General features: G+C 41.9%; 1 protein-coding gene across 4 annotated transcripts in view; it reads left to right on the top strand.

The window, feature by feature from the left end:
• LOC118391805 (neuronal PAS domain-containing protein 2) overlaps window positions 1-22542 on the top strand; it is a 78522-nt gene that overhangs the window by 46965 nt on the left and 9015 nt on the right. For 3 of the 4 annotated variants that reach the window (XM_052511031.1, XM_052511030.1, XM_052511029.1), the window contains 13 exons: window positions 3773-3886; window positions 5311-5429; window positions 12676-12758; window positions 14882-14988; window positions 15283-15430; window positions 15876-15960; window positions 16284-16413; window positions 16631-16737; window positions 16851-16937; window positions 17508-17693; window positions 17964-18173; window positions 20973-21166; window positions 21741-21833. In XM_052511031.1, coding sequence (XP_052366991.1) covers window positions 3773-3886; window positions 5311-5429; window positions 12676-12758; window positions 14882-14988; window positions 15283-15430; window positions 15876-15960; window positions 16284-16413; window positions 16631-16737; window positions 16851-16937; window positions 17508-17693; window positions 17964-18173; window positions 20973-21166; window positions 21741-21833 — 1663 coding nt within the window. The remainder of the gene's footprint in view (window positions 1-3772; window positions 3887-5310; window positions 5430-12675; window positions 12759-14881; window positions 14989-15282; window positions 15431-15875; window positions 15961-16283; window positions 16414-16630; window positions 16738-16850; window positions 16938-17507; window positions 17694-17963; window positions 18174-20972; window positions 21167-21740; window positions 21834-22542) is intronic. The other variant, XM_052511032.1, reaches the window with a different exon arrangement.

Below are 22542 nucleotides of genomic sequence, written 5' to 3'. Positions count from 1 at the left end.
ATGGGGAGCGTCGCTGCCCAGCTTTTTTCAGGTCTCTCCGGAGATGTTAGATCGGGTTCAAGTCCGGGCTCTGGCTGGAACACTCAAGGACATTCAGAGAATTGTCCCAAAGCCACTCCTTCGTTGTCTTGGCGGTGTGCTTAGGGTTGTTGTCCTGTTGGAAGGTGAACCTTTGCCCCAGTGTGAGGTCCTGAGCACTCTGGAGCAGGTTTTCATCAAGGATCTCTGTACTTTGCTCCATTAAACTTTCCCTTGATCCTGACTAGTATCTCAGTCCATGCCTCTGAATAACCTCCCCACAGCATGATGCTGCCACCATGCTTCACCGTAGGGATGGTGCCAGGTTTACACCAGACGTGACGCTTGGCATTCAGGTCAAATAGTTAAATCTTGGCACCATCCCTACAAGGAAGCAGGGTGGTGGCAGCATCATGCTGTGGGGATGTTTTTCAGTGCCTTTTGGCAAACTCCAAGCAGGCTATTATGTGCCTTTTACTGAGGACTGGCTCCCGTCTGGACACTCTACCATAAAGGCCTGATTGGTGGAGTGCCTCAGAGATGGTTGTCCTTCTGGAAGTTTCTCCCATCTCCACAGAGGAACTCTGGAGCTCTGTCAGGGTGACTATCGGGTTCTTGGTCACCTCCCTGACCAAGGCCCTTCTCCCCTGATTGCTTAGTTTTCCTGGGAGGCCAGCTCTAGGAAGAGTCTTGATAGTTCCAAACTTCTTCCATTTAAGAATGATGGAGGCCACCGTGTTCCCGGGGACCTTCAATGCTGCAGAATTGTTGGTACCCTTCCCCAGATCTGTGCCTCGACACAATCCTGTCTCAGAGCTCTACGGACAATTCCTTCGACCTCATGCCTTGGTTTTTGCTCTGACGAGCGCTGTCAACTGTGGGACCTTATATAGACATGTGCCATGTGTGCCTTTCCAAATCATGTCCAGTCAATTGAATTTACCACAGGTGGACTCTAGTCAAGTTGTAGAAACACCTCAAGGATGATCAATGGAAACAGGATGCACCAGAGCTCAAGTTCGAGTCAGTTTACAAAGGGTCTGAATACTTACAGTACCAGTCAAAAGTTTGGACACACCTATTCAAGGGTTTTTCTTTATTTTTTGTGTTTTCTAAATTGTAGAATAATAGTGAAGACCTATTAATTAGCACATATGGAATCATGTAGTAACCAAAAGTGTTAATAATATATTTTATATTCTATATTATTTTAATATTATTCATATTCTTCAAAGTAGCCACCCTTTGCCTTGATGATAGCTTTGCACACTCTTGGCATTCTCTCAACCAGGTTAATGAGGAATGCTTTTCCAACAGTCTTGAAGGAGTTCCCACATATGCTGAGCACTTGTTGGCTGCATTTCCTTCACTCTGCTGTCCAACACATCCCAAACTATCTCAATTGGGTTGAGGTTGGGTGATTTTGGAGGCCAGGTCATCTGATGCAGCACTCCATCACTCTCCTTCTTGGTGAAATAGCCCTTACACAGGCTGGAGGTGTTTTGGTTTGTTGTCCTGTTGAGAAACACGTGAAAGTCCCATTAAGTGCAAACCAGATGGGATGGTGTATCGCTGCAGAATGCTGTGGTAGCCATGCTGGTTAAGTGTGACTTGAATTGTAAATAAATCACTGACAGTGTCACCAGCAAAGCACCCCAAACTATCACACCTTCTGCTCCATGCTTCACAGTGGCAACCACACATGCAGAGATCATCCGTTCATCTACTCTGCGTCTCACAAAGACACAGCGTTTGGAATCTAAAATCTCAAATTTGGACTCATCAGAGGACAGATTTACATCAGTCTAATGTCCATTGCCCGTGTTTCTTGGCCCAAGCAAGTCTCTTCTTATTATTGGTGTCCTTTAATAGTGGTTTCTCTGCAGCAATTCGATCATGAAGGCCTGATTCACGCAGTCTCCTCTGAACAGTTGATATTGAGATGTGTCTGTTACCTGAACTCTGTGAAACATTTATTTGGGCTGCAATCTAAGGCTGGTAATTCTAATGAACTTATCCTCTGCAGCAGAGGTAACTCTGCGTCTTCCTTTCCTGTGGCAGTCCTCATGAGAGCCAGTTTCATCATAGATGGTACTTGATGGTTCTTGCGACTGCACTTGAAGAAACGTTCAAAGTTCTTGAAATGTTCCGTATTGACTGACCTTCATGTGTTAAGGTAATGATGGACTGTCGTTTTTCTTTGCTTATTTGAGCTGTTCTTGCCATAATATGGACTTAACTCTATTTGGTGAAGTACCATCTCTGTATACCACCCCTACCTTGTCTCAACACAACTAATTGGCTCAAACACATTAAGAAGGAAAGAAATTCCACAAATTAACTTTTAATAAGGTACACCTGTTCACTTTCATCCATTCCAGGTGACTACCTCATGAAGCTGGTTGAGAGAATGCTAAGTGTGTGCAAAGCTGTCATCAAGGCAAAGGGTGGCTACTTTGAAGAATCTCAAATATAAAATGTTTTGATTTGTTTAACACTTTTTTGGTTACTACATGATTCCATATGTGTTATTTCATAGTTTTGATGTCTTCACTATTATTCTACAATGTAGAAAATAGTAAAATATTCAGAAAAAACATTAAATGAGTAGGTGTGTACAAACTTTTGACTGGTACTGTATGTAAATAATATATTTCCGTTTTTTAAAATTTGTAATACACTTCCTAAATTTAAAAAAAAAACAGCTTTCATTTTGATATTATGGGTTATTGTGGGTAAATTGATGACGACAATTTCTTAATAAATCCGTTTTAGATTAATGCTGTAACGTAACAAAATGTGGAAAAAGGGAAGGGGTCTGAATACTTTCCGAATGCACTGTATATCTCAGTTTGAATGGCACAGGGCCACTGGTATTCCCAGCCTCCTGACAATGCCACAATGCTCTATTTTTAGTGTAATGAAGAGCCACACATTGGCTTTGGAGGATTAGTAGAACATTAACACAGTGAGTCCCCTCAGTGTGTACAGTATGTCTGAGCTAGTGCTCTGACATAAGTCCACGGAGGCATTCTCTTCCGCAAAGGTAACCCGTTTAAACGGAGCCATGGATTCTGTAGAAAATGGGATGACTGTATTCAGACATTCTGTGTGACTGTGATATTGTGTCTGATTGAGGAGTATTTAGAACATCATCAGTGCACAGTTTTAGTGTGTCGATGGCTCAGTGACATACTCCCCCTCTTCCTCTCCCACCACTGGTCCCATTCCCCTGCCAAGTGAAGCCTCGTCTGTAGGAACAACACTGCTGAGCCATCCCATGACAACTGAGACAAACTATGCTGGGTTCAATGCCATTTACTGGGAGCTGTGTGCTGATTTCCAGCCATGAGAGAAAAGCCAAAACGTCTGAGCTGTCAGTGGTTGTTAGGAGCAGAAGTTGTAATGGCAAAATAATTATTGTCATCATTCTTTTCTCTGAGATTTACTCTGTCAGAGTTTTATCCAAGGCTCTTACATAAAATTTCAACCTATTTGAAACGAGTTTATCATGTTGCACCATGAAGACTTCAAGATGATTTATATGAAAAAGAAGTGCCAATAGAGTATGTGTAAATACACACTAAAAATGGGTCATTTGCTTTGTCAGTAAATTATTTTTCTTGGATAAAAGCGTCTGCTAAATGGCATTTATTATTATTATTATTATTTTTATTCATGATGATGGAAAAAGCATTGTGTTTTGTTGAGGACACTGCAGCTAACTTCCATTTGTTTTTTTGTTTTTTTACAGGTAAGACACACATTGAGTTCTGCTGTCATTTAGCCAGAGGAAACATCGACCCAAAGGAACCCCCTACATATGAGTACGTGAAATTTGTAGGAGATTTCAAGTTTCATAACAATGGTGAGTGTTCTGTTATTCTACCCTGAGCTCGCTTGACATTTTAAAGTTGTGCAATACTTTGCAATGTTTTAGTTCCCAAATCTTTGTTTCCTTGACATACTCGCATAACAACAGAAATGACTTTCCCTTTCAACTGCCAGAACTATTGTTCTATGATCATGTGTATTTTATGTGCCATTACATCTACAACTACTGCCCGAGCTTCAACCTGATGAATGGACAGTAAACCATCTAGTTATATTAATAAGGCCAAATTCTGCATTCTATTGAATATTAGAATGGAGATGTTATATCATAAAAACTTACTTGAAACATAAAACAGACAGAAAATCAAACAGGTTATAAAACCGTTTCAGAACTGCATATCTCATTGTTGATCACTATTCAAATAACTGGCTAAATGACTGGAAAATTAGACGTATGAGGAGATGTTTCCCTCTCGTCTGAAATTATGCTTCGGACTTTTGGATATTTCCATACTTTTTAAAGTTTTGGACTTCCAGTCGTTTGAATGGCCTAATGACGTAGTAAGGTCATCAGAGTGTGGTGAGATGGAAAGGCAGAGTGTGGTGAGATGGAAAGGCAGAGTGTGGTGAGATGGAAAGGCAGAGTGTGGTGAGATGGAAAGGCAGAGTGTGGTGAGATGGAAAGGCAGAGTGTGGTGAGATGGAAAGGCAGAGTGTGGTGAGATGGAAAGGCAGAGTGTGGTGAGATGGAAAGGCAGAGTGTGGTGAGATGGAAAGGCAGAGTGTGGTGAGCTGGAAAGGCAGAGTGTGGTGAGCTGGAAAGGCAGAGTGTGGTGAGCTGGAAAGGCAGAGTGTGGTGAGCTGGAAAGGCAGAGTGTGGTGAGATGGAAAGGCAGAGTGTGGTGAGCTGGAAAGGCAGAGTGTGGTGAGCTGGAAAGGCAGAGTGTGGTGAGATGGAAAGGCAGAGTGTGGTGAGATGGAAAGGCAGAGTGTGGTGAGATGGAAAGGCAGAGTGTGGTGAGATGGAAAGGCAGAGTGTGGTGAGATGGAAAGGCAGAGTGTGGTGAGATGGAAAGGCAGAGTGTGGTGAGATTGAACGGTTATGTAAAGTTATTTGGCACTCGTAGAATAACTCCAGTCACTGCTAATCAAATATTTATTGCCTGATTTGCCATTACCCCCAACCCTCAGCTGGGGATCACTACCACAGTCTTCAGGGGCCACAGTCCTGCTGATTTTCCTTTCTCAAATGAGTGTGTGATTAAAGGGCAAAATCCCCAGCACACACTCCTCTTGTAACAGATATACATGTTTGGGGTTCATGATAATCACTCCTCGTGTCTATACTATATACTGTTGTAATACACCAAATTAATTGTTGCTGTGTATTTATATTTGCTATGCCTACATTCATCCTCTGGGGAGGTATTGAGTGACTGTTTCTGTTGTTTGACTCAGTGCCTACTTCCTCTTGTAACGGGTTTGAGTTGACATTACCAAGAACCCTGCAGTCATCACTGGAAGAGCAGGTCTGCCTTGTTGCCACTGTACGATTAGTCACTCCACAGTTTTTAAAGGTAAGATCGTGTTTCTTTTGCTAAATCTTTGCTGATTCCATTTGAGAACATACAGATGTTTTATATTACCTGGTAAAGAGGAAGAACAAAATAATACATTTTGAAAAGCCATTAATTTTTGTATTTTTTTTATTTCACCTTTATTTAACCAGGTAAGCTAGTTGAGAACAAGTTCTCATTTACAACTGTGACCTGGCCAAGATAAAGCAAAGCAGTGCGACACAAACAACAACACAGAGTTACACATGGAATAAACAAGCGTACAGTCAATAACACAATAGAGAAAAAAAGAAAGTCTATATACAGTGTGTGCAAATGGCGTGAGGAGGTAAGGCAATAAATAGGCCATAGTAGCGAAGTAATAACAATTTAGAAAATTAACACTGGAGTGATAGATGAGCAGATGGTGATGTGCAAGTAGAAATACTGGTGTGCAAAAGAGCAGAAAAGTAAATAAAAACAATATAGGGATGAGGTAGGTAGATTGGGTGGGCTATTTACAGATGGGCTATGTACAGCTGCAGTGATCGGTTAGCTGCTCAGATAGCTGATGTTTAAAGTTAGTGAGGGAAATATAAGTCTCCAGCTCTGCAATTTTTGCAATTCATTCCAGTCATTGGCAGCAGAGAACTGGAAGGAAAGGCGGCCAAAGTAGGTGTTGGCTTTGGGGATGACCAGTGAGATATACCTGCTGGAGTGCGTGCTACGGGTGGGTGTTGTTATCGTGACCAATGAGCTGAGATAAGGCGGAGTTTTACCTAGCATAGACGTATAGATGATGTGGAAACAGTGGGTCTGGCGACGAATATGTAGTGAGAGCCAGCCGACTAGAAAATACATGTCGCAGTGGTGGGTGGTATAAGGGGCTTTGGTGACAAAATGGATGGCACTGTGATAGACTGCATTTAGTCTGCTGACTAGAGTATTGGAAGCTATTTTGTAAATGACATCGCCGAAGTCAAAGATCGGTAGGATAGTCAGTTTTACGAGGGTATGTTTGGCGGCGTGAGTGAGTGAAGGAGGCGTTGTTACGAAATAGGAAGCCGATTCTAGATTTAATTTTGGATTTGATATGTTTAATATGAGTCTGGAAGGAGAGTTTACAGTCTAGCCAGACACCTAGGTATTTGTGGTTGTCCACATATTCTAATTCAGAACCGTCCAGAGTAGTGATGCTAGCTGGGCGGGCGGGTGTGGGCAGAAAACAGTTGAAAAGCATGCATTTGGTTTTACTAGCGTTTTAAGAGCAATTGGAGGCCACGGAAGGAGTGTTGTATGGCATTGAAGCTCGCTTGGAGGTTAGTTAACAGTGTCCAAAGAATGGCCAGATGTATACAGAATGGTGTCGTCTGCGTAGAGGTGGATCAGGGAATCACCCGCAGCAAGAGCGACATCGTTGATATATACAGAGAAAAGAGTCGGCCCGAGAATTGAACCCTGTGGTATCCCTATAGAGACTGCCAGAGGTCCGGACAACAGGCACTCTGATTTGACACACTGAACTCTGTCTGAGAAGTAGTTGGTGAACCAGGTGAGGCAGTTATTTGAGAAACCAAGGCTGAGTCTGCCGATAAGAATGAGGTGATTGACAGAGTCGAAAGCCTTGGCCAGGTCGATGAAGATGGCTGCACAGTACTGTCTTTTATCGATGGCGGTTATGATTACGTTTAGTACCTTGAGCATGGCTGAGGTGTACCCATGACCAACTCGAAAACCGGATTGCACAGCGAAGAAGGTACGGTGGGATTTGAAATTAATCCGGCGTTGTAGTGGAGAAAACAGTCCGATACTGGCAGGCTAGCAAGTATTATCCAGGCTAAAAAAAACAGCGGGTGTCTCTGCAGAAGGTAAAGGCAACTATAGCAGTGGCTAACAATGACTAAATAGCTAGTAGCTAATTAGCTGGTTAGCTTCTGATGGAGGTTCTGGCTATAAGGTCTAAAAAATAGCGGATCCGTGTCACATTGGGTGAGGCGGGTTACCGGAAGGTATATAATAATAAAAAAATGGAAAAGATATTTAAAATATAATAATAATATAATATATATTGAAATATATATCCAAAAAAGACGAAAAATACAAAAAGTAAACGAGAGGACGACAAACCACGTCTGCACTGCTACGCCATCTTGGAATGACAATACGTAAGGCCTGTCTTAGAGTTTTTTGCATTGTGATTCATCATATTATTCTTTTGTCACTTCTGGTTGGGTTGCATGTTTCACTTGCAATCGCAAAATAATATATATATATATTTTTTAAAGACCTTGGAATAATTCTACTTTTTTGGTTAAAAAAAAATTGTTGTTCACATAGTTGCTCTTTTGATGATCCATCACGTGACATACATTGGACCCCTCCCCCCTTTTTGCCCTCAGAACAGCCTCAATTCTTTGGGGCATGGACTCTACAAGGTGTCGAAAGCATTCTACAGGCATGCTGGCCCATGTTGACCCCAATGCTTCCCATAGTTGTACTTTGGGTGGTAGACCAGTCTTGATACACACGGGAAACTGTTAAGCGTGAAAAACCCAGCAGCGTTGCACTTCTTGACACAAACCGGTGCTCCTGGCACCTACTACCATACACCATTCAAAGGCACTTAATTATTTTGTCTTGCCCATTCACCCTCTGAAAGGCACACACACAATCCATGTCTAAATTGTCTCAATGCCTATTCCCTTCATCTACACTGATTTGAAGTGGATTTAACAAGTGAAATCAATTAAGGGATCATAGCTTTCACCTCAATTTACCTGGTCAGTCTATGTCATGAAAAGAGAAGGTGTTCTTAATAAAATAAAATACATCTATTTACGATGACATTTTTATAAAAAAATGTATGTGAAAGTTCTATCTGCGCAGCAACTTTGAACTTGATTTTATAAGGTTCTATCTCAATCCAATCACACATTACTGAGTTTCCAATCAAACATATTTGCGTGTAAGGGGATGCATTGAGTCATGAAAGAGGAAGACATCACAAAACAGTTCTGAGATCTGGGACTTGAATAATACTCCATATCTCAGAACTATACATTTAGTAGATTAGTGCTGAGCGATTAATGCTTTTTGAGGTCAGTTCGATTATTAAAAAAGGTTTTCGGTTTCGATAATTGTTTTAGACATTAAATGAACTATGCTTTACGTGGGTTGAATGCTGTAACAACACTGAGTAAAACAATTCATATAAGTCCCGTGATGGTAATGACTGCCCATTACGGCTTATCAGAGGTGTGACCAAGTCACTATTATTCGAGTCACAAGCAAGTCTCAAGTCACAAGGTCTGAGTCTCAAGTCTTGTCCCAAGTAGAACGGGTCAAGACTCGAGTTAAGTCTTAAGAGCAAGTCAAGTCGAGTCACAAGTTTTCAAGTAAAGTCTCAAGTCAAGTAACAAAAAACTCTATGCATGCAACGACTTGTTCAACTACAAATCTCTGTCTATTTATTGAGGCCACCAGACAGCATTTTTCATTATTTTGATTAGCATTTGTAAGTGTAAAATAGGGACATGTAGCAGTCGTAAGGGCATGACATCAGCAGAAAACAAGGCAGGTTGATGTGCTCAGAGTGTACATTTATTTACAGGTCTTGGTAATCCAATGGTGAAAGCGCCAGATCATACAAAATATACATGTAGATTTACCAAATATACACAGGCATTAGCCCAAAAGAAATAGCCTCTGTATCAGGCTTAACCCGTCCTATCTGAACTGACACAGATAGAGGGCAAGACTATACAGCCTCCTTTTGAGAAAGTAAATCTGTCTAACAGGAGCTCAAACAGGTAGGCCTACATAATAAGCACTTGGCCCCCGGGAACATACAATTATCCAATTGGCAATTAAAACCAATAAAACTGGTTCTACAATTTAAAGGAAAATTCCACATCCATTGTTACATTTGTATTAATCCGACTTAATGATTATTAATGATATTTCAACACCGTGCATACACGGAACAGTTATTTTATCTTGTTCAACGTTCTGACTCCAGAGCGTGGAGCGCAGGCCACGTAGCCTATTTCTATGCACACTGAGGCGCTTGGGCAGATATTACGCACAACCAGAATGAACAGAATGACAGACACACAGAACCCCGGCATAACTCAAGCAATATGAACAAAGGAAACCATACATTTAATTAAATAAACAGTACTTCTACCTCATGAGTCTTGCGAATGCTCGTAGCACACGCTCCAGCAGGTATATCTCACTGGTCACCCCCAAAGCCAATTCCTCCTTTGGTCGCCTTTCCTTCCAGTTCTCTGCTGCCACTGACTGGAATGAACTGAAAAAAATCACTGAAGCTGGAGATTCCCATCTCCCTCACCAGCTTTAAGAACCAGCTGTCAGAGCAGCTCACAGATCACTGCACCTGCTCATAGCCCATCTGTATACAGCCCATCTAACTACCTCATTCCCATACTGTATTTATTTATTTTGCTCCTTTTGCACCACAATATCTCTACTTGCACATCCATCTTTTGCACTTCTACCATTCCAGTGTTTAATTGCCATATTGTAATTACTTCGCCACCATGGCCTATTTATTGCCTTAACTCCCTTATTTGACCTTATTTGCACTCACTATATAGACTTTTTTTTTTCTACTGTATTATTGACTGTATGTTTTGTTTATTCCATGTGTAACTCTGTGTTGTTGAATGTGTCGAACTGCTATGCTTTATCTTGGCCAGGTCGCAGTTGCAAATGAGAACTTGTTCTCAACTAGCTTACCTGGTTAAATATAAGTGAAATAAAAATACAAATAAAATAAAAGAATTAATGTTTGTCTACATGCAAATGTATCGTAGGCCTGTCAAACATGTAACAGAAATATCTACGTGTTGCAAAAAACGGTATGGGGATGGAATGATGAAACGCTAGCAATTATTTGAATATAGATATACCACATAGGGCCTATGAATTTAAACATATGAAAGCAAGAGAAAACATTTCAACAAGAGAAAATAATCACTTTCCACTGGCTGGAGTTTGGAGAGTGCAAGTGAAGAGCAGTGCCTATGGTAATAATTCATTTTAAACCAATTCCAAATGCAAGTTTCATAAGCAAATGATCCATTTCAAGCAATTGTTAGATACAAAAATAGCAGTAGGCCTTTGCTAAAAATGGTTGCCCCTCTGCTGATGAGCTTGTAAAGTAAACAGTTCATATTTTTGATCACCAACATTGTTTTGAGCTGCATATTTAACTATTATGGCAATACTCTCTTATAATTTGACGTTTGTGCTGCACCCAATCCTATAGCTGTATAGCAAATCACCAATATGTTTGCTTATTCACCACCTGAGCTGTGTTGATTGACAGTTTGACAGTATGGTGATTTTGAATCAGTTACAGAGTTTAATGTAGGAGATACCTGAGGATGGATCAGCAACATTGTAGTTACTCCACAATACTAACATAAATGACAGAGTGAAAAGAAGGAAGCCTGTACAGAGAAAATATATTCCAAAACATGCATCCTGTTTGCAATAACTCACTAAAGTAATACTGCAAAAAAATGTGGCAAAAGAAATAACTTTTTGTCCTGAATACAAAGCATTATCTTTGGGGCAAAACCACTGGAGTTGCTTACTAAGACAACATTGAATGTTCCTTAGTGGTCTAGTTACATTTAAAAAAAATTAAATCGACTTGAAAATCTATGTTAAGACTTGAAAATGGCTGTCTAGCAATGATCAACATTATTTGACAGAGAAAGTTTTGTGCGATCCAGGTGTGCAAAGCTCAGAGACTCACTCAGAAAGGCTCACAGCTGTAATCACTGCCTAAGGTGTTAACATGTATAGACTCAGGGGGTTGAATACTTTTCTAATCCAGATATATTAGTGTTTTTTAAAATTATTATTATATATTTTTTCTAACTTTGACATTAGAGTATTTTGTGTAAACGGTTGACAGAAAATGTAAATTAAATCCATTCTAATCCCACTTTGTAACAAAATAAAATGTGGGAAAAGTCAAGGGGTGTGAATACTTTTTGAAATCACTGTAGAGGGTAGTTGTCATTTCATTGAACTATTGTTTTAAAGTCAAAATCAAATCACATTTGATTGGTCACATACACATATTTAGAAGATGTTATTGGTCACATACACATATTTAGAAGATGTTATTGGTCACATACACATATTTAGAAGATGTTATTGGTCACATACACATATTTAGAAGATGTTGTTGGTCCCATACACATATTTAGAAGATGTTATTGGTCACATACACATATTTAGAAGATGTTATTGGTCACATACACATATTTAGAAGATGTTATTGGTCACATACACATATTTAGAAGATGTAATTGGTCACATACACATATTTAGCAGATGTTATTGGTCACATACACATATTTAGCAGATGTTATTGGTCACATACACATATTTAGCAGATTTTATAGCAGGTGTAGCGAAATGCTTGTGTTCCTATCTCCAACAGTACAGTAATATCTAAAAATGTACAACAATACACACAAATCTAAAAGTAAAATAGAAAGAATGGAATTAAGAAATATATAAATATTAGGATGAGCAATGTCGGAGTGGCATTACAGTATATACATATGAAATGAGTAAAGCGGTATGTAGTGTTCCATTATTAAATTGACCAGTAATTCCATGTCTATGTACATAGGGCAGCAGCCTCTAAAGTGCAGGGTTGAGTAACTGTGTGGTAGCCGGCTAGTGATGGCTATTTAACAGTCTGATGGCCTTGAGATAGAAGCTGTTCTTAGCTTTGATGCAAGGACAAGTGTTTGGTGATTGAATTGATGTTGAATATGAAATGATGTATTACATCATGTGGTTTGAAGGAAGGAAGGTTATTCTATTCATTTAATCATTAAATGGCTTTACTTTTCTATTAACGTTGAAATAATCATATCATTAAGTGCCAGAAAGAACCTTTTTACACAACACGGATCCACTTTTGAGACTTACAAGGTTACAATTACAACACCCCCCTAAAAAAAAACTATTTTACAAAAGTCTCAGGATTTTGATACTCTGCACTTTAAGTGCCTCTATGGTGTGGGACTTGATTAGTTATGAATGAGGAATTCAGTACAATGCAGTTCTGAGATATGACGTGAAAACTTACAACTCAGATCTAGACTTTTCGTAGATAGAACCTTATAATTACATGGTCACCAATAGTTTTTTGGGGGGGATTTAAGGATTGGTTCTCTAGTGTCTTAAATTGTATTTTTGTTACTTTTACCAGGATTTGTGTAATGTGGAAGATCCCTGTGATGAATTCACATCCAGACACAGCCTTGAATGGAAGTTCCTGTTCTTAGATCACAGGTAAGAGGAGCAAAGAAAACTGTACATTTTGTCCTCCATCTGTTATCAGTCTTTAATTGAGTAGCTTCATATCCTGATGGAAAGCCACACTGTCATCGGTGCCCATCAACTGGCATCCTCTGGGCTGCATATCTTTGGCGCAACAGTAACATATATATTTAAGAGGACAACTGCTGTTTTCTCCTGCCCCTATCATGGCATTAACATGACATTGTTGTTTGTAAACTCTGTCTACTGGCGTGTCATACTGACCCACTGTGTCCCTTGGTCATGTTCCATCTGATTGGCTTTGGGTGAACAGGCTCAGTGTTCAGCAGACTGCTGGTGCTAGTGGCGTGACTGACTGATTGTGCTAGTTTCCACTGTGTGGCCTGGCGTCCTCACTAAGTAAGGCATTTAGACCTGCTGCCCTGCCCTGGATAGTGAGAGTGAGACACAAGATTAGTCTGCAATGTCACAGGTGATAAAGGACCAATGAGAAACAGCGCAGACTGCAACATTCGATCATTCATGACACCACCAGTGCAGTATCAAATCAAATCCCTTAGTACCTGCTAATCAAAGACCCTTGTGAATTCAGAGCAGGGAGGATGGCAACCTCCCCGAGATTATTAGATAACTGTAAAGAAGGTAAAAACCAAGGGAGGAAATTGTACGTCCTGTGCTCTGCTGAGCTATTGTTGGACATTCACAGCTCCTTGCCAAACTGCTGTGCTCTGCTGAGCTATAGTTGGACATTCACAGCTCCTTGCCAAACTGCTGTGCTCTGCTGAGCTATAGTTGGACATTCACAGCTCCTTGCCAAACTGCTGTGCTCTGCTGAGCTATAGTTGGACATTCACAGCTCCTTGCCAAACTGCTGTGCTCTGCTGAGCTATAGTTGGACATTCACAGCTCCTTGCCAAACTGCTGTGCTCTGCTGAGCTATTGTTGGACATTCACAGCTCCTTGCCAAACTGCTGTGCTCTGCTGAGCTATAGTTGGACATTCACAGCTCCTTGCCAAACTGCTGTGCTCTGCTGAGCTATAGTTGGACATTCACAGCTCCTTGCCAAACTGCTGTGCTCTGCTGAGCTATAGTTGGACATTCACAGCTCCTTGCCAAACTGCTGTGCTCTGCTGAGCTATAGTTGGACATTCACAGCTCCTTGCCAAACTGCTGTGCTCTGCTGAGCTATAGTTGGACATTCACAGCTCCTTGCCAAACTGCTGTGCTCTGCTGAGCTATAGTTGGACATTCACAGCTCCTTGCCAAACTGCTGTGCTCTGCTGAGCTATAATTGGACATTCACAGCTCCTTGCCAAACTGCTGTGCTCTGCTGAGCTATAGTTGGACATTCACAACTCCTTGCCAAACTGCTGTGCTCTGCTGAGCTATAGTTGGACATTCACAGCTCCTTGCCAAACTGCTGTGCTCTGCTGAGCTATAGTTGGACATTCACAGCTCCTTGCCAAACTGCTGTGCTCTGCTGAGCTATAGTTGGACATTCACAGCTCCTTGCCAAACTGCTGTGCTCTGCTGAGCTATAGTTGGACATTCACAGCTCCTTGCCAAACTGCTGTGCTCTGCTGAGCTATAGTTGGACATTCACAGCTCCTTGCCAAATTGCTGTGCTCTGCGCTGGGTCTCAAGAATGGCTCCCGCTATAATGTGACCTGCATGCCATTCTGAATTTGGCTTATGGGGGCCTAGGCTAAGTGGATTTAACTGAGCATTAATGAATGAAATGCACCAAGTGAGCCAAAATCACGTCATAATCATAGCTGTGATTATACGACATTGCCATGTTTACGCATTTTTTAGGCTTTTGCAACATCGCACTCGCTCAGCCCTAGCCTATTTAGTGTGGTGATATTCTGTCAATGTGTCATAACTTTATGGATCATATGAAGTTATATTGCCCTGTGTGCTTGAGGCAGTACAAACGTAGGTTTATTAATCATCATGTTCATGTATTTTTCACTGTACTTGTCAAGGTAATTATGGCATTATCAATCAAGTTATTCTCTCAAGGCTGCAAAATAGTACATTCCGACAAAATAAATACTTAAATGTCACAGTCTAACCAGTCTGTTGCTATAAAACATAGCTGCCTAATATCTTGGTTATTCTCTCTTTCCAGAGCTTCACCAATCATCGGCTACTTGCCCTTTGAGGTTCTTGGGACTTCTGGCTATGATTACTATCATGTGGATGACTTGGAGCTTATAGCTCGGTGTCATAAGCAATGTAAGCAACTCTCTCCACTACCTCTTTCATCCCTCTCTCCCTCTCTCCCTCTCTCCCTCTCTCCCGCTCTCCCTCACTACCACAGGATCCAGGCAGCCATTTCAAAGAAAGAGGTCATCCCACTGTAGTTACATTTCTATTTCCACTTCACCAATGTGCATAAAAAGCCCAGACTTCTGAGACTGCTTAGAGCTTGCTACTCCTGATGTTTTAGGATTTTGGGAACAAGGGCAGTGTAGTGATTTGTGTATGCCTGACTGCTCTGTTGAAAATGTCCCTGTGTTGTCTTCACAGTAATGCAGTTTGGGAAGGGTAAATCCTGCTACTATCGGTTTCTGACCAAGGGTCAGCAGTGGATCTGGCTCCAGACACACTACTACATTACATACCACCAGTGGAACTCCAAGCCAGAGTTCATAGTGTGCACTCACACAGTCGTCAGGTAAACCTAATTCCTCTGTCTCTCTCTGTCATGTTTGGTCAAATATACTCTGATGCTGCCTGAGGGTCAGAACCCTCAGGCAGCTGTCTGTCATTAGATATTGTAAATTGAGGATGAATATCTGAACACCTTGAAGAAAGATCTGGCCTTAATGGCCATGTACTCTTGTAATCTCCACCCAGCACAGCCAGAAGAGGACTGGCCACCCCTCAGAGCCTGGTTCCTCTCTAGGTTACTCCCTAGGTTCCAACCTTTCTGGAGAGTTTTTCCTAGCCACTGTGCTTCTGCATCTGCATTGCTTGCTCTTTGGAGCTTTAGACTGGGTAGATGTAAAAAGTGCTTTATAAAACAAATGTGATTGATTGTTGATGGAAAAGCTAGGCTTATGGGCAAATCATTTGACATTTGATCTGTCTTTCTATCACACTCTGTCACGGACTTGAAGTTACGCGGAGGTGAGAGCGGAGAGGAGGAGAGAGTTTGGCTTGGAGGAGACGTCACCTGAGATGGCCACTTCGTCCTCCATAAAGGTATGAAGAAGAGTCACTAGGATCAAATATAAATAATGAATCATAAAGAATGTTACAATAACATCCAGTATTCAAGTTTCCCAATAAACAGCCATTTTACCACGTTCAATCATGTACATTACAATCATGTACAGTAGTGCTCTACTTCCCAATCCTGTGTCAGTGTTCAGAGCTAAGTGGGATAGTGAAATTCAATGCAAATACAGAGCTTTCAAGTGTCGGGCATTGTTGTGTGTATTCTGAGTGGGTAAAAGCTAATATGTCCCAGATCTTATTAGCACTGTCAGTACTTGATACTCCTCTGTCTATCCTGTGTGTTCCAGGCTCAGGAGGTGTACCTGGACATCTGTCCCAATCTGGACCCTCCCGGACAGGACAGAATGAGCGGGGCATGCTCAGTGTCCTCCCACAGCTCCCGGAAATCCTCCCACACAGCCCTGTCCGACTCGGCATGTGAGTCCCTCTGTTGCTCTCTTTGTCCAGCTAACCCAAATACCCCCATACTGAATTAGTCCGTTTAGACTTGAACCCTGTACCATACAACACCACTTTCACCCTAATCCAAACTCTGCACCACCATACACTCACTTACTCTATACAATTTTGGATTTAAATGGTTAATTATGAAGTATGCGTAACCTTCTACATATTGAATCATTTTCCCCACCAGCCAACACGTCCTTGCGGTTCACAGACGCTTGCACACCATCACGACAGTCTGCATCAGTCGCGGGGACAGAGAAGAATTTGGCCAGACTCGTGCCCAGTAGTGCAAAGGTCAGTTCACCTCATTAAGAACTAGCCAGTGGAAAAAACAATACTTGTAGAAAAACATCAGCCTGGAATCCTGCTCAACTCAGCATCTGTTTTTGTTGTCCTTCACCTTATAGACTTTGGTACAGAGGCAAAACTCTTTTGACCTCCTTCCCCAACTGAGCCTACCCCCTTCTCCTACCTGCAGCCAGCACTCCGTAATGGTTGGTGTTTAGTCTAATCTCTCCTGTCTGTCTGTCGCCTGCCTGCTTACTGTTTGTCTAGTAGTCTCCCAGTATTATGACAGCTTGCTCTTGTCTGTTGGTTGACATCCTCGTTTGTTTGTGTGAAATGCCTCCACTCCCACTTGATTTTAGACCACAGCAACGTAATTGGGGATGATCATATTATAGCTGTAAATGTAGATGACAATTAAATTCCAGATGTAAAACTACTATTCTCAAGTATGTATAAATTGTCTCAAGATGATCACTTCAACTCATGTTAAATGAGGCCCAGTAAAAGCATCTCCTACATCTGCATGAAAACAAGAAGAAGAGCTGGAAACAAGAAGAGCTGGAAGTGCTAATCAAGCGATAATGATTGTGAGGATGATTTCTGTGGACCTCAAGTGCTTGAGTGCTGTATTTCTGAACTACAGCAGAGTCCTCCTTGGCTCTGAAAATGTGTGTAGGCAGCTGTGAAGGCTTGTGCCAGAGCATCGCCCATGCATGGTACTTTGTTGTGAACCGCCGTTATCATGATGGCTGTGTATCCTATTATTTCCGTCGTAGCAACAACAACAGCAGCAGCAGCAGCAGTCCATGCACCAACAGCAGCCCCAAGAGCCTCAGCTAGGTGTGATGAACCAGCTCAAGGAGCAGCTGGAGGAGAGGACACGCATCCTGCAGATGGACATCAAGACTCAGCAGCAGGAGCTGCATGACATCAAGGAGAAGCTTCAGCTAGCTAACCTCCAGGTAAACCTGCTTACCGCTAGTCAGACTCCCGGCCTAAAGCAGTCCCTTAACCTAAGCCAGGGTTTCCCCAAACTTGGTCCTCTGTTTTGGTTTTTCCCATAACACTACACAGCTGATTCAAATAATAAATTAATCATCTAGCTTTGAATCAGCTGTGTCGTGCTACCCTTGGGGTCCTGAGGACCGAGATTGGGAAATGCTAACCTATGCCAATTGTCATAGAGTGGATACAGTAGCTAAGCCCTCCTGTGTTTGTGTGTGTGTGTGTAGATGTTGTTACAGCAACCCATCCACGGTGACTTTGGCCAGGTCCAACAGCAGCAGCCTCAGCAGCAGGGTCCAGGGAGGCCGGTCCAGCAGCATCAGCCCCAGTCTAGGGTGATCAGGCAGGCCGTGGCCCACTCCAAACAGCCTCTCCATGGAGCCCACGACTCGTCCCCTCACTCTCTCCTCAGAGAGCACAGCACACCCTCCCCTCAGGTACCCCAGCCCTCCATCTATACTCTTATCCCAATAGCTTTAGACTTTTACTTTGTATAGAGTTAGCAGGGAAATATTCACCATAGTCCCTGCGCCCAAGGAAGCGAAGGTAACCTGCAAGAAAAAATTACTGCCCCGTAGCACTCACGTCGGGAGCCATGAAGTGCTTTGAAAGGCTGGTCATGGCTCACAGCAACAGCATCCTCCCTAGATCCACTCCAAATTGCATACCACCCCAACAGATCCACAGATGACACAATCTCAATCGCACTCCACACTACCCTTTCCCCTCTAGAAAAAAGGAACACCTATGTGAGAATGCTGTTCATTGACTACAGCTCAGCATTCAACACCATAGTGCCCACGAAGCTCATCACTAAGCTAAGGACCCTGGGACTAAACACTTCCCTCTGCAACTGGATCTTGGATTTCCTGGCGGGCCACCCCCAGGTGATAAGGGTAGGCAACAACACGTCTGCCACGCTGATCCTCAACACTGGGGCCCCTCAGGGGTGTGTACTTAGTCCCCTCCTGTACTCCCCGTTCATCCATGACTGTGTGGACAAACACGACTCCAACACCATCATTAAGTTTGCTGATGACACAACAGTGGTAGGCCTGAACACCGACAACGATGAGACAGCCTATAGGGAGGAGGTCAGAGACCTGGCAGTGTGGTACCAAGACAACAATCTCTCCGTCAATGTGAGCAAGACAAAGGATCTGATCGGGGACGACAGGAAAAGGCAGGCCAAACGGGCCCCCATTAACATCTATGGGGCTGTAGTGGAGCAGGTCGAGAGTCTCAAGTTCCTTGGTGTCCACATCACCAACAAACTATCTGTTGTTCTGTCCCTGAACAAGACAGTTAACCCACTGTTCCTAGGCCGTCATTGAAAGTAAGAATTTGTTCTTATCTGACTTTCCGAGTTAAATAAGGGTCAAATTAAAAAATATATATAGGCTAATTGACATCATTTGAGTCAATTGGAGGTGTACCTGTGGATTTATTTCAAGGCCTACCTTCAAACTCAGTGCCTCTTTGCTTGACATCAAAAGAATCAAAAGAATTCAGCCAAGACCTCAAAAAAAGAATTGTAGACCTCTACAAGTCTGGTTCATCCTTGTGAGCAATTTCCAAACGCCTGAAGGTGCGACATTAATCTATACAAACAATAGTAAACACCAAGGGATCACACAGCCGTCATACCGCTCAGGAAGGAGATGCGTTCTGTCTCCTAGAGATGAACGTACTTTGGTATGAAAAGTGCAAATCAATCCCAGAACAACAGCAAAGGACCTTGTGAAGATGCTGGAGGAAACAGGTACAAAAGTATCTATATCCACAGTAAAACGAGTCCTATATCGACATAACCTGAAAGGCCGCTCAGCAAGGAAGAAGCCACTGCTCCAAAATCGCCATATAAAAGCCAGACTACAGTTTGCAACTGCGCAGGGGGACAAAGATTGTACTTTTTGGAGAAATGTCTTCTGGTCTGATGAAACAAAAATAGAACTGTTTGGCCATAATGACCATCGTTATGTTTGGAGGAAAAAGGGGGAGGCTTGCAAGCCGAAGAAAACCATCCCAACTGTGAAGCACGGGGGTGGCAGCATCATGTTGTGGGGGTGCTTTGCTGCCTTAGGGACTGGTGGACTTCACAAAATAGATGGCATCATGAGGAAGTACAATTATGTGGATAAATTGAAGCAACATCTCAAGACATCAGTCAGGAAGTTAAAGCTAATTAATGGGTCTTCCAAATGGACAATGACCCCAAGCACACTTCCAAATGTGTGGCAAAATGGCTTAAGGACAACAAAGTCAAGGTATTGGAGTAGCCATCACAAAGCCCTGACCTCAATCCTATAGATAAATTGTGGGCAGAACTGAAAAAGCGTGTGCGAGCAAGGAGGCCTACAAACCTGATTCAGTTACACCAGCTCTGTCAGGAGGAATGGACCAAAATTCATCAACTTATTGTGGGAAGCTTGTGGAAGGCTACCTGAAACCTTTGACCCAATCCAAACAATTTAAAGGCAATGCTACCAAATACTAATTGAGTGTATGTAAACTTCTGACCCACTGGGAATGTGATAAAATAAATAAAAACTGAAATAAATCATTCTCTCTACTATTATTCTCACATTTCACATTCTTAAAATAAAGTGGTGATGATAACTGACCTAAGACAGAGAATTTTTACTAGGATTAAATCAGGAATTATTAAATGTATTTGACTAAGGTGTATGTAAACTTCCGACTTCAACTGTATATAATAAGCAGTGTCAGAGGAAAGCCCAAAAAATTGTCATAGACTTCAGTCACCCAAGTGATAGACTGTTTTCTCTGCTACCGCACGGCAAGCGGTACCGGAGCGTCAAGTCTAGGACCAAAAGGCTCCTCAACAGCTTCTATCCCCAAGTCATAAGACTGCTGAACAATTAATCAAATGGCCACTGGACTATTTGCATTGACAACCCCCCTCCCCATTTGTTTTGTACACTGCTGCTACTCATTGACTCGGCACCGGTACCCCTGTATATAGCCTATTGTTATTTGATTGTGTTACTTTTAATATTCTTTACTCTAGTTTATTTGGTATATTTTTTTTTAACTCTTCTTGAACTGCACTGTTGGTTAAGGGCTTGTTAGTAAGCATTTCATGGTAAGGTCTACAATGGTTGTATTTGGCACATGTGACAAATAAAGTTTGATTTGATTTCAAATATACAAGGACGTGTTTTGTTCATGACTGTAGTCAACCTGGTGTTAATGTCCCTGTTGTTGTTGTTTAGGTGCAGCAGAGATTGATAAGGAATGCAGGCGGGCAGATGCAGGCAGTCAGTCTCCCGGTGCACACCCACACCAGCCTGACCATGCCCTTTTACAGCAACCCCATGATGTTCTCTCAGCAGATGAACACACAGCCACTGCAGGACGCAAACCAAAGACACTCAGACACCGAGTTCAGTCAAGAGGGACAGTTACGGTGAGCCCTACAGACAGTAAAACACTCTGATTTCTTGTTGCACAATTTCCTTTCATGAATGTGTTGAGTCTGTTCTTCATGGTCAGTGTAACTCAGCTTTTAGTTTGGTCTGAATTGAAGCAACTTGTAACGGAATACATTTTGGGAAACATTGACATGGCAAGCTGTATATTATCAAAACAAAGCTTTATGATTTGAATTAATCATAACTACATTGTATGAATTCTGAATGAAAGAGCACCTGCTTAACACCAGCTTACCTTGAAGTGAAAGTAACTTGATATGAAAGTCTTGTCCTTCTTAATCAAAAATAAAAGTAGATTTGAGTTCTTCAGGTTGAAATCAAATGGTTAGAAGAAAAAGGTTAGGGTGACATTGGAGAGGGAATAGTCTCCTTGAGTCACAAAACCTTTTGTCTTGTCTATTGGACTCACACTGTATTTTGGAGATGGATAAGTATGTCAAGGGTGGAAAATACCAGCTTGTGCAATCTCAGCCCTCATGGCCCAGGGGTCATTTTTAGAAAGGTTGGAGTTCCAGATTTGACACTGACATAGACCGTTCTTTCTGGCAGCATGCTGCTCAACCAGCCAATGCATACCCTCTTACCTGATAGCAGTATGAGCTCCCAGACTTCCCAGTGCAACACAGCCATCCAGCACACCAAGTAAGTGTGTGATTGAGTGTGTATATAATCATTATGTTGACTTTCTTTACATGGTCTGTTATTTGACCCATATGTAGTACATGCAGTGAAATATGAGAACATTTATCCTTGATATGAACTGATTGTACTTAAAACACATGATATAAACTTACAGTTGAAGTCGGAAGATTACATACACCTTAGCCAAATACATTTAAACTCAGTTTTTCACAATTCCTGACATTTAATCCAAGTAAAAATTCCTTGTCTTAGGTCAGTTAGGATCACAACTTCATTTTAAGAATGTGAAATGTCAGAATAATAGTAGAGAAAATGATTTATTTCAGCTTTAATTTATTTCATCACATTCCCAGTGGGTCAGAGGTTTACATACACTCAATTAGTATTTGGTAGCATTGCCTTAAATTGTTTAACCTGGGTCAAACGTTTCAGGTAGCCTTCCACAAGCTTCCCACAATAAGTTGGGTGAATTTTGGCCCATTACTCCTGACAGAGCTGGTGTAACTTGAGTCAGGTTTGTAGTCCTCCTTGCTCGCACATTTTTGAGTTCTGCCCACACATTTTTTATAGGATTGCGGTTAGGGCTTTGTGATGGCCACTCAAATACCTTGACTTTGTTGTCCTTAAGCCATTTTGCCACAACTTTGGAAGTATGCTTGGGGTCATTGTCCATTTGGAAGACCCATTTGCGACCAAGCTTTAACTTCCT

The sequence above is a fragment of the Oncorhynchus keta genome, unplaced genomic scaffold, assembly GCF_023373465.1.
Source record: "Oncorhynchus keta strain PuntledgeMale-10-30-2019 unplaced genomic scaffold, Oket_V2 Un_contig_6244_pilon_pilon, whole genome shotgun sequence".
Taxonomy (NCBI): domain Eukaryota; kingdom Metazoa; phylum Chordata; class Actinopteri; order Salmoniformes; family Salmonidae; genus Oncorhynchus; species Oncorhynchus keta.
The sequence above is the reverse complement of the archived record's forward strand: the minus strand, read 5'-3'. Positions and strand labels throughout refer to the sequence as shown.